General features: G+C 49.9%; 1 protein-coding gene across 1 annotated transcript; it reads right to left on the bottom strand.

Annotated features, from left to right (window-relative positions):
* Nucleotides 1-4292: 4292 nt before the first annotated feature.
* On the bottom strand, nt 4293-10097 carry KRT5 (keratin 5). The gene is made up of 9 exons (XM_080939574.1): nt 9484-10097; nt 8741-8955; nt 7965-8025; nt 7756-7851; nt 7472-7636; nt 6964-7089; nt 6103-6323; nt 5348-5382; nt 4293-4921 (listed from the first exon to the last, which is right to left on the bottom strand). The coding sequence occupies exons 1-9, from the start codon at nt 10024-10026 to the stop codon at nt 4635-4637; spliced, it is 1749 nt and encodes a 582-aa protein (XP_080795700.1). The 5' UTR covers nt 10027-10097; the 3' UTR covers nt 4293-4634.
* Between the last annotated feature and the right edge of the window lie 1379 nt (nt 10098-11476).

Genomic DNA, 11476 nt, shown 5'->3' with positions numbered 1-11476 from the left:
GAACAGACTATATTGAATCAATGCAGAAGAAAAATAAGAAAAAAATAGAAAAGCTTCCTTTGCTTATTCCTTCTCCAGTGTTCTTCCTTTAACATAGATCTGTCTCTGACCTCTAGAGAATTTCTACTACAAGAAGAAATTCTGTTTATGTTTCTTCCAGAGCAGGACTACGGCAGCACGTTCCACTGTTTTTATTTCTCTAACAACATCTCTCTCTCTCTCTCTCTCTCTCTCTCTCTCTCTCTCTCTCTCTCTCTCTCTCTCTGCCTGTCTGTCTGTCTGTCTCTCTCTGTCTCTCTTTTTCTATCTCTGTCTCTCTCTGCCACTCTCTGTGTGTCACTGTGTGTGTCTGTCTCTCTCTGTCTATCTATCTCTCTGTCTCTCTTTGTCTCTGTCTCTGTTTATCTCTCTGTCTCTCTATCTGTCTCTCTGTCTTTCTCTGTGTGTCTCTGCCTCTCTGTGTCACTCTGTGTGCTTCTGTCTCTGTCTCTATGTATCTCTGACTCTCTCTCTCTCATGGGAGATTGAACCCAGGACTCGCACATGATAAGCAGGTGCTTTACCAGTGAGCTACATACCCAGCATTTTTAAAAGCCTTCTTCAGTTTTGAGACAGGGTCTTAACAAGTTACCCAAGCAAGCCCTGAACTTGCTATGTAGCCTAGAGTGGCTTCAAATTTGCAGTCCTCCTCCATGAAGCTATTTAGTGATGGAATTCTAAGTGTGGGCCATCAAACCCAACTGTACTTCACCTCTGCAGAGAATATTTTAAAAATACAGAACTTCAGCTGGACAGTGGTGGCACATACCTTTAGTCCCAGTGCTCCAGAGGCATAGACAGACAGATCTCTGAGTTCCAGGCCAGCCTGGTCTACAGAGTGAGTTACAGGAATCTTGAACTCTCTGTGTAGCCACAGCTTGAAAACCCAAACAGACAAACAGAATTTTTAGATTAGTGGGGTTTGGTGGGGGGTGTTTGTTTGTTTGTTTGTTTGTTTAATATTGACTATCTCCCTCCACTCTCCTCCTGTCCCAAAGCAAAGGACTTCTTTAAGGAAGTTGCCTGTGTGGTCATTGTCTACTATTCCTCGATAGGATGCCTACCTGTTTCCTCTGGTTTCTTTTTTCCTTTTTATCATTGATGTTCTGAGGTGTGAAGTGATATCTAGATACAATGTCTTGCACTGTGTCCCTTTTGTGATTTGGTGGCTGACAGGAATTTTAGGAAGTGCTTGGTTCTCACGGACTCTTGTGGTTTTCTGTCCATTTCTGTAGTCCTGTGTTCTGGTACTCGCTCCATCCCACGTCCATGTGGGTCGCACTTTCTATAGCTTCAGAGTCTCACAGTATAGCAACTTCTGTCCATTTTTCTCCTGGGCCTTTCTTTCTTTTTTCCCCACCTTTCTGTTTTGCTGGGTTCTAGCATTATAGTCCCATTTCAGAGGACACTAATCAAAGGTTTGTGGCCATGCCCTGCCTCCTGAGGACTCCATCAGGAGTGTTCCCATTTCCTTACAGAAAAGCACTCCATTGTGATTGAAGTTTTTATCCAGAGCTCTACAGAGGGTCAGGAAGTTAAAAACAGAACTTTGGCTGATCCAAAACAGTTCCCACTCCCCCTGCTGGAGGTGAGAGGGGATTCTTCTCCTGTCCTCTGCAGGGACTCAGTAGAGCCCCTAGAGTTGAAATTCAATAATCATAGCTGCTTCTCATCCCTGGAGCCACCTGCAGTCTGTCCAGTGTAGTTTTGATCTTCCTCCTGGTGGTTCTGTCTGCTGGAGCAAACTGGAATTCTCTGCCATCATCTGCCTCTCCCATCCAAGAGACAGTGATGAGTTCTGAGGGCTTGGCTCTCCTGAGTAAGGAGGAGCTGTTGTCACCTTTCTCTGTCCATCTTTGAGTAAATCACCACAGATATCATGGGTGAGCAAGGGTCTAGATGCTAAAAGGCCGTGGACACTCTTTGGAGTGGTGCGGTGACTTTCCCTCCCTGACTGTCATTCCCCAACTGTACCACCACCATAATGGCCTTCTGTCTCTTGCTGTGGCTTGCAGCCTGGCTCTGTGCTCTTCAAGCTGCTATGAGGCCTTGGTGAGCTGGAGTGACACACTGTGTGTGGCAGGCTTTACAGGTGGACCTCTGTTGCTTGGGGTTACGTCTGTACGTTCCACTTTATAGACGTCACTGACCTGACTCATAAGTCACTGTCATGTCACTTAAGAGCAGGATTGTGGGGTTGGGTCTCTCAAATACCCTTGGGTGCTGAATCTCAGTCCAAAGCTCTCTACCTGTCCCACCCATACCAAGATCTGTTTGCTGGTTCATTGGCTGCTATGGATGCTTCTCAGGCCTCTGAGGCAAATAAAAGAAATTTTCCCTCTGGGCTATAGAGGCAAACCAAGGAATTACACAATTCTTTCTGTGGGAGCAACCCTTCACCCTGGTAATAATGGTATGGGCCTCTCTAGAAAAAGGTGTATAGATCAACATGAAGATTTCAGTCTTGCTGCAGCACAGCCACAAACAAGAAAAAGAGGAGGGAGAGGAGCTGGAACTTAGGGGAGAGGAAAGAGCTGAAATGGGGGAGGGGGGAGTTGAAATTGGGGGGTGGGAGTTGCAATTGGAGGAGGCAGGATAGTGAGACAAGATCCCACAACTTGATTAGAAATCTCAGCTGCTATAAAAGAATTTACACCGTAAAAAGAACAAAAGGTGTGTGGACCAGCGCTTTTTTGAGCCTTTACCTCTCAGATTATAAATTACATTCACATCTGTTGAAATACTCCAGGTGACAGACCTCCATGACTTTAGTCCATGCCGGAGCTCCAATTAACTTCTATGTGAGGGTCCTACTAGACACAAACAGGATACCCCTGTAGCCTTGGGGATTGTAGCAACTAAATCTAAAGAAGAAGCAGCCTGTGGCAGAAGTATTGATTCCTAATGTCCTGCAGGCGTGTCACCCCTGAAAACACCCCGGTCTGAGTCAACAGACTAAGACTTTGACATCCACAAATGGCCCCTGAAAGAACTGGGCTCCACCGGGCCTTTCTTTCAAAGTTAAAGCAGCTGCCCCGTGTAGGAAGAGCTGGTTTCCTCTACTCCATATAGCAGCTGGGCCTCTGTTCACCCTCAGAAAAAAGGAATTGTTCTGCAGAATGGAGCTCCACAGCCTTGGACTCATAGCAATAAAGTCGATGCAACACACATTGCTCAAAGTGCTGCTCAGCCTGTCTGCGCTGCTCACAAATTTGGTTCATAGTATCCTGTACCTCTTTTAACAGTCTTCACCTCAGAAGAGTCACAACATGGCTTCCCAGACATTCTTAAAGGGACAGACCCATTTTATACAGACACTCAGGTGTGAATGCAAGGGAGCTCACATAAAGAGGGAGTGCCAACCTCCCACACAGAGGTCTACCTTCTCGAGTAAAACATGGCATTACTTGGTGAACCATGAAGTATGACGCTAACAATGCATTGACCCTCTTGGTCTCCGCGGTGTTAGAGTAAAGCTTGGCATCTTTGATGACCTTGGAGGTCTGTGCCATAACTATCTTCATTTACCAGCTTTTATTACGTCCATTTGCTCATTTTGTTTAAGCCCGTTTATCTGTTTCTTATCAGTCAACCTGCCTTAAATAATCTCATTCTTCAACAGAGGGTTATGAGATCTACCCAAGTACAGTTCAGAGGACGCTGTCCTTCCTGTCCTGCAGAGACTGCCTCAGTGCCCGAGCTTCTGCAAGCTTCCTCCCCACCTCTGGGATCCTGTGGACCACCTATGGTGCAGCTCTCCTAGACCCCCATCCTCCCCCCAGTTTTCCCATTCTCCCTCCCATTCTCCCTCCCCATCCTCCCTTTCCCATCCTCCCTCATTCTCCCCTCTTCCCTCCCATCCTTCCTTCCCCATCTTCTTCCATCCCCCATCCTCTTCCCATCTTTTCTTCCCCCACCCTCTTCCCAATTCTCCCTCCCTCCCCTCATCCTCCCTCCATTCCCCCATCCTCCCTCCCCCATTCTATCCCATTTCCCCATCCTCCCCTCATCTTCCCTCCCTGTCCTTCCCCCATTCTCTCATCCTTTCCCCCATCTTCTCCCCCACTCTCCCTCCCCATCCTCCCTCTCCCATCCTCCAACCATCCTTCCCCCAAATCCTCCCTGGGAGTCATCAAAGAAACCAAGCACACCTGGACAGGTCCCATCTTGAGGTGTTTCTAGGAAGATTGTAGACCTGGAGAAAAACCATTCCACTCAGGGGCTTATATTATAAAAGCATTTTATTGGACACACTCTGGAGGAAGTCAGAACCAGGACCAAATTAAGGTGGGTGTCAGGGTAGGGGTGGGGTTCTGCTTTGGTGGCTTATGTTCTGCAACATTTTGGATGTCTGGGTCGTCAAAGAACATGTATAGGTTCCGAGCTGCGGCAAGTGTAGAACTAAGGCATGGAGGGGTGGGGCAGAGGTTGGGATTTATTCTCTTCCAGGAATCAAAGCGCATGGTTCTGCAGCAGGCATGGTCTAGACTACTCTCCAGAAAAAAAGAAGACTTGGACTGGGGGACTGCCTAGAAGTAGCGGTCTCTGTGGGCTTGGGGCTGCCCGTGGGGGCCAGGGTTTGCAGCAGGCTTTTCTTAGCTCTTGAAGCTCCTCCGGGAGGAGGAGGAGGTGGTAGAAACAAATTTGACACTGGAGCCGCTGCCACCGCCACTGCTAAAGCCTCCGCCATGACCACTGCTTGCACTGAAGCCAGATCCCCCCATACTTAGCCCACTACTCATACCAATACCCCCACCGGCCCTGGAGTAGCGTGTGCTGCCACCTCCACCAAGACCGCTACCGAGGCCACCAGCAAAGCCACCCATGTAGCCGATGTTGCTGCCTCCTCCGTAGCCAGAAGAGACACTGTTGGTGACAACAGCTGTGGAAAAGAAAGAGGAGAGTGAGGAAGGTCTGTCAGATTTGTCCCACACAGCTAGCACATTTGATCCCACCTGGGAAATAGTGTATACTTGGCCTTTTTTTAAATTTATTTTTTCTTCACAAAGTAGCAGAATGGACCAGAATAATTAAATTATTCAGTTGGGGTCCCTGACAAAAAAAAAAAAAACTGATGACCCAAGAGGTAAGGCAGGAAGCCAGGTACTTCACAGAGGTAAGGACTTAGGACAAGGCCCAATGTGTATGCATACTGTGGGGGGTCAGATGGAGCTCCATTGCCTCATGCCCCTGCCTGTGTTTCTTTCGCTGCTCGCTTTGCACTATCTGATAGTCATTTATTTGGGGTGTGGAATGTCTGGTATCTAGAACCATCAGGGTTCTGAGTTGATGCTCTAAAGTTACTTACAGATGTTGACTGGTCCAACTCCTTCTCCACTCAGCCTGAAAGACAGAAAGTTGGGGTAAGAGGGAGAAAATCGCTCCCCATCACAAATAGCAAGACTGTCGTCGCCGCGTCACTCTGAAGCGGGGCATCTGCATATCTCTGGACTCCTGAGAGAGGAAGGAACTTGTTCTCTGGAAGGTCAGCCCAATGACGACAATGCAGCTTCCAAAGCAGATCATAATGTTCACCGTCTCTCGCCCGGTTTATGGAAAGCAAGAGCGGATACAGCACATGTGGATGTGTGCAGAGCAGGTTTTGCCCCCTGGGATCCTGCATTCTGTGTGAGACCTCAAGCCAGAAGGAAACTCCTCACAGTCGCTACCACCTGTACCGGAAGAATGACAAGCATGCAGTAGATGGAGGGAGAGCCCAGAGGGAGTGAGTCCAGGTCAGCAAGAGCAGTCACAAAAGACTTCCCAGAGGAAGGTGCTCCAGGAAGATGAGGAAGACAGAGGTGAAGGTGGGTGTGACGTAGACACCAGATCTAGAAAAGAGCCCGAGCAAAGGCAGAAAGGGGGCACGGTGCAGGACACATCTTAGTTGGTTGAGAAAGGCAGAGTCCAAGAACATGAAATGGGCAGTAAGCCAAAGACGCCAGTCAAGGCCTGTGGTATGCCAACATGGCAGAGTGAAAGGGAAGGACATTCAGCCATTTATGTGTGCATCTGTCATCCCTCGTCAAACTCTCCTGTCTCGGGCATGCTGTGTCTGCCCACCTGCACTCCTCGCCCTCCAGCAGCTTCCTGTAGGTGGCGATCTCCACATCCAGGGCCAGCTTGGTGTTCATGAGCTCCTGGTACTCGCGCAGCAGCCTGGCCATGTCCTGCTTGGCCTTCTGCAGGGCCTCCTCCAGCTCGGTCAGCTTGTGTCTGGCATCTTTGAGGGCCAGCTCCCCACGCTGCTCGGCCTCAGCGATGGCATTCTGGAGGTTGGCACACTGCAGAGAGAAAGGGAGCAGTCAGGACACATTGGTGGCTGAACTGACCCATAATGTCCTTTTCTGAGAGCCTAAGTCAGAAGTATCAAACCTGGAGGCCTAGAAAGAACTTAGTATATGAACTCAGTACATATAGTGGCTTTAATGAGGCTTATAAAGTCACACTTTAAAGTTACTTATGTAAGTAACTTTAGAGTGTCAACTCAGAATCCTCTTATGGCTACATTGTAAATTGTCACATCTGTGTGTGTGTGTGTGTGTGTGTGTGTGTGTGTGTGTATGTTATGTGTGTGTATGTGTGTGTGTATGTTATGTGTGTGTATGTGTATGTGTGTGTATGTGTATGTGTGTGTATGTTATGTGTGTGTATGTGTGTGTGTATGTTGTGTGTGTGTGTGTGTATGTTATGTGTGTGTATGTTATGTGTGTATGTGTGTGTGTTGTGTGTGTGTGTATGTTGTGTGTGTGTGTTATGTGTGTGTATGTGTGTGTGTATGTTATGTGTGTGTATGTGTGTGTATATGTTATGTGTGTATGTGTGTGTATGTTATGTGTGTATGTGTGTGTGTGTATGTTATGTGTGTGTGTGTGTGTGTGTGTCAAATGGGCCCTCCTTTGTCCTCTTTTAACTCCTCCCCACCTGCTTCTTGACATTGTCAATCTCGGATCTCAGCCTCTGGATCATCCGGTTCATCTCTGAGATCTCATGCTTGGTGTTTCGAAGGTCATCACCATGCCGACCAGCTGTCTGTTGCAGCTCCTCGTACTAAAGCCACCAGAAGAGAGGGAAGACACAGTTAACGTGGGATGGGATACTCTTTCCCCAAGTTCACAGGCAGAAACTATCAGGAGGTGGTCAGTGGTGGAATTCTCTGGGGTCTGGGACTGATTTTTGGCCTTGTTAAGAAAGAGCTGTTCTTAAGTAACTTCTTGACAGTCTTTGTACTTCTAAAGCTACTGACATGGGATTTTCTCCAGTTACTGGGCCTTGTGGAAAATAGATAGCTGGCTATTGCTGTGAACTATCTCATGTAGCCTGAGTATCCTTGAGAGCCCTTCCCTTAGTGTTATTATGGTCTGGAATCCTAGACAGCCCCATACAGGTGTGTCTTCTCTCTCAAGGGATATGCACTCAAGCAAGCACCCACCTTGGTCTGGTACCAGGACTCAGCCTCTGTTCGGCTGCGGTTGGCAATGTCCTCGTACTGGGCCTTGACCTCAGCGATGATGCTGTCCAGATCCAGGGAACGGTTGTTGTCCATGGAGAGGACCACAGAGGTGTCGGAGACATGTGTCTGCATCTGGGACAGCTCCTACAGGGACACCTGAAGTTAGTCGTCTGATCCTTTTATTTAATGTGAGTCTCATCCAAACTTCCCATTTGCTGTGTCTAAGGAAATACCCGCAGGGGAAATTTGGGTTAACTGCTCACCGCATCAAAGAACATCTTCATGAAGTTGATCTCATCCATCAGAGCATCGACCTTGGCTTCTAGCTCCACCTTGCTCATGTAGGCCGCGTCCACATCCTGAAAGAATAGGGAGGTGGTTGGCAGGGACCAGTGAGCGCCCTACCTAAAATGGCTCCGCCTCCAGGAGAGCACAGCCTTGGGCTGCAGCGGCTTCTCTTTGCCACGCTCACCTTCTTCAGCATCACAAATTCATTCTCAGCCGTAGTGCGCTTGTTGATCTCATCTTCATACCTGGTGGTCAAAGGGACAGGAGGGATGAGGGACAGGAGGGACGGGTCAGAGGACAAGGGCCAGATAAGGGTCTCTATGCAGTCAGTGTGAGCAAGCTTTCATGCGAGAAAGAGGCTGCTCACATCTCACAGGCAGACAAGTGTGGGACACCATGAGCCCTGGACAGTCCCCTTCCCAACCACCCCCCCGACTATGCTGCCTTTTCTGAAGCTGCCAAAATGCCAAACGCTCATTTCGCCATCACTGATACTCTCCTGTTTCACCCATAATCCTGCAGGAACCGAGGCGTAGCTTGGCGGCAGAACACTCGCTTAGCATGCACACATTCCTAAGTTGGCTCTCCAGCACAGTCAACAGCATAAGCCAAAACACTGGCAGCCCTCTCCACCTCCCCCCCCCAAATCAGTAACTGATTTATGCAGCTAAAGGAAGCCTGGCTCTGTCATCAATTCCTGGAGGAAACTATCAAACGTCATGCTGTGTGTTTTGAGAGCATTTAGGGAGAAAGCCCCAGAGTGTGAGTGGTCCAGGGTAAATGCTTGGTAGAGAGGAGCTGAGCCCGGGGCTGGAACTCTCGGGGCAGACTTGGGGCTTTCCTCAGTGTTGTGATGTGCACGCTTCTTTCTAGCCTGCAGGGAAGGCAGAGGCCACAGTCTGTCTATGGGGCATATCTAGCGCAGAGGAGACCCTGATGCCTCTCCACAGTATAGCTCACTTGTTCTTGTAGTCCTCCACCAGATCCTGCATGTTCCTCAGCTCTGAGTCCAGGCGGCTTCTCTCCCCCAGGACCCCGTCCAATTGTCTGCGGAGGTTGTTAATGTACTGTTCGAACATCGGATCCAGGTTCTGCTTTATGGTCTTGGTGCCCTGCTCCTGAAGTAGGGTCCATTTGGTGTCCAGGACCTTGTTCTGCTGTTCCAGGAACCGCACCTGGAGGGGCCGAGTGTAGGAGGGAGAAGTTTGAGTTTGAGGCTTCTGGGACTAGTGTGTGTGCCACCTGTTACATACTGTCCCACCAAATCTTGTGTTCAGTGCCTGGCCTGTGACCTGTGAGGGACAGTCAGCATTGATGTTTCCAGCATCATCCCTCTAGGGAAGATAGGGGACAGCCAGCCCAGTAGTAGGTGGATGAAGGGTGGCCTAATTATTCACTGAGGCTGAAAAGGCTCTTAGACTGCTGTGTAGACATTTAGGCCTCAGTACAGTCGTCTGTTATGTGAGTCCTTAAGTCATCTCAGGCCATTGGGATGAGATGCCCCTATGAGGCAACCTCTGGAGGAAAGCAACTCTGACCCTGATTTCCAGATGCCAGTCTAACTGGAGAGCAACACAGAACTAGGACAGAGGATGAAGTAGAAACAAAGGCAACATCTGAGCCAAGCCTGAAGCCTTTCCCTCCACCTCTGTTCAGCATGCACTGCAGACTCTCAGGCTGCTCTAGGAAGAACCATGTCTCACCTTGTCGATGAAGGAGGCAAACTTGTTGTTGAGGGTCTTGATCTGTTCCCTCTCCTCAGTCCTGACACGTTGGATGGTGGGGTCGATTTGCAGGTTCAGGGGGGTGAGGAGATTCTGGTTAACGGTGACCTCTTGGATGCCACCAGGTGGGCACACGGGGAAGCCAGCTCCGCCATAGCCACCACCAAAGCCAGCTCCACCACCGAAGCCAAAGCCACCACCAGATCCACCACCAAAACCAAATCCACTGCCGGCTCCTCCTCCAAAGCCAAAGCCGCTTCCGGCACCAGCACCAAATTGGTTCCTGAAGCTGCCTCCGCCAGAACTGAAGGATATCCTTTTGGAGCCCCCCACATTGTACAGGCTCCGGCTGCCATAACCCCCTGTTCCATAAGTACCCCCAAGGCTGACCCTGCCACCACCACCACCACTGCGGGACACCGAGCTGAAGCTGGTACGAGAAACAGATGGGGTGACGGCAGAGGCAGCGCTGAAAGTGCGGCTACCCCCGCTTCGGAAGGACACACTGGACTGGCGAGACATGATGGCGTGTTCCTGAAGGAGCAAGAGCCCGAGGCGCTGGTGGTGGTGAGGTGATGGCGTTCAACGGGACGCGGTGGGTGGCTCTGTAGCTTAGGAGATTGGAGGTTCCTTTTTATCCCCTTTAGAAGTGGGCTGGGCAGCCCCTTCGAAGTGGGCTGGGCAGAGGAGCTGCCGAGCTGTGAGTGATTAGTGGGCTGGGCATGCCTGGGGGGCAGCTGTGAGCTCACCCAGCACACCTGCACAGTAGTGTGGGGTGCAAACTCTGCTCAGTTAGGAGTAATAACCTTTACAGCGCTGCTGCCCTGGCAGTGTGTTGGGGATGCTTCCAACTGTCTCTTGTCACCCCAGATGTGGGTGCTGTGAGTAACCCTAGAAGGATATCAGGGGGTAAGGGCTATTTGCCCATGGCCACTGTCCTAGGGGTCTTTAGGGAATCAATGACATGACCCTTTGTCTCAGCCTGGTTTGTGATGCTTTGCAAGCCCAGCTTAGGGGGTCCTGTCCTTCAGTGAGACAGAGCGGGCCACTCACTTGACAATGAACTGTTTTTCTAACGTGTGCCCAAGTGATGGGTGCAGAGACCTGAGCCCGTGGCAAGGTGACCCATGGCCTCAAATCTCGGGTATATTCCAGAATCAGAAGTAGAACTGAGTTCTCTACTGTGCCCTGCTTTCTTTAACAGCATCCATTCACCCAGGATACCACTGGGCACATTCTCTTGCAAGATTCTGACAAGAGAGGCTCCCTCAAGTCCCCGGTTTAAAGAAAAACAAAACCAAGGAGGTGGGTCTTTAAGGTCCAATCCAACCTTCTACAGCTCCTAATTCAGCCTTTTGTGTTGCTTTTGATGTGCTTTGTCCTGGGAAGGCCTGTGTGGGGGCTTATTAAGCCAGGGGCCCCACATAATCCTTTACAAAAAAAAAAAGTCTTGACTCTGGACTGGCAGCCATGTCTTTGTGGGGAGCTGTTCTGCCAGCCTCCCCAGTGCCCCCCAAGCTGTGTTCCAGCAAGTTCTCAGTTATTCCACCAGGGAAGACATGAGTCACCGTATCTGTTGATACAGGCTGAAGGCTGCCGCAAACACATACCTGCAGGAGCTTCTAATCTCAGCAGGAACATGTTGAGAATTGGCTGGCCTGTTATAACGGGAACCACCCTGTTCCAAGCAGCGGGAACTGCTGTGTTTCCTCTACCTCCAGCCCAAAGCCTCCTTCAGGGCCAAAGGCATGGAAAATGGAATTTTAAGTCTGCGAGCTGATTGCCAGGGGAACTAGACAGAGCAAGTTGGGGGGTGGGGGTGGGGGAACAGGCAGCTGGCATAGCAGCCTGTTGGGTTCTCTGATAGAGCTCCCAGAAGGCTCTTCTGCAAAGCTTCTTCAAATCACCTATAGTGCCTTGTGAAAGAAAGGATCCTTGTTAGATTTTAGCGAATGTCAATCCTAAACTGTGC

The sequence above is a fragment of the Micromys minutus genome (genome assembly GCF_963924665.1).
Source record: "Micromys minutus genome assembly, chromosome: 27".
Taxonomy (NCBI): Eukaryota; Metazoa; Chordata; class Mammalia; order Rodentia; family Muridae; genus Micromys; species Micromys minutus.
The sequence above is the reverse complement of the archived record's forward strand: the minus strand, read 5'-3'. Positions and strand labels throughout refer to the sequence as shown.

Excerpts from the sequence above, each read along its gene's own strand:
- KRT5 (XM_080939574.1), bottom strand. The coding sequence starts at position 10,026 with ATGTCTCGCCAGTCCAGTGTGTCCTTCCGAAGCGGGGGTAGCCGCACT. Across the intron at positions 7,637-7,755 it reads TGAAGATGTTCTTTGATGCG|GAGCTGTCCCAGATGCAGAC; the intron begins GTGAGCAGTTAA and ends GTGTCCCTGTAG. Across the intron at positions 7,090-7,471 it reads AGTCCTGGTACCAGACCAAG|TACGAGGAGCTGCAACAGAC; the intron begins GTGGGTGCTTGC and ends TGGTGGCTTTAG.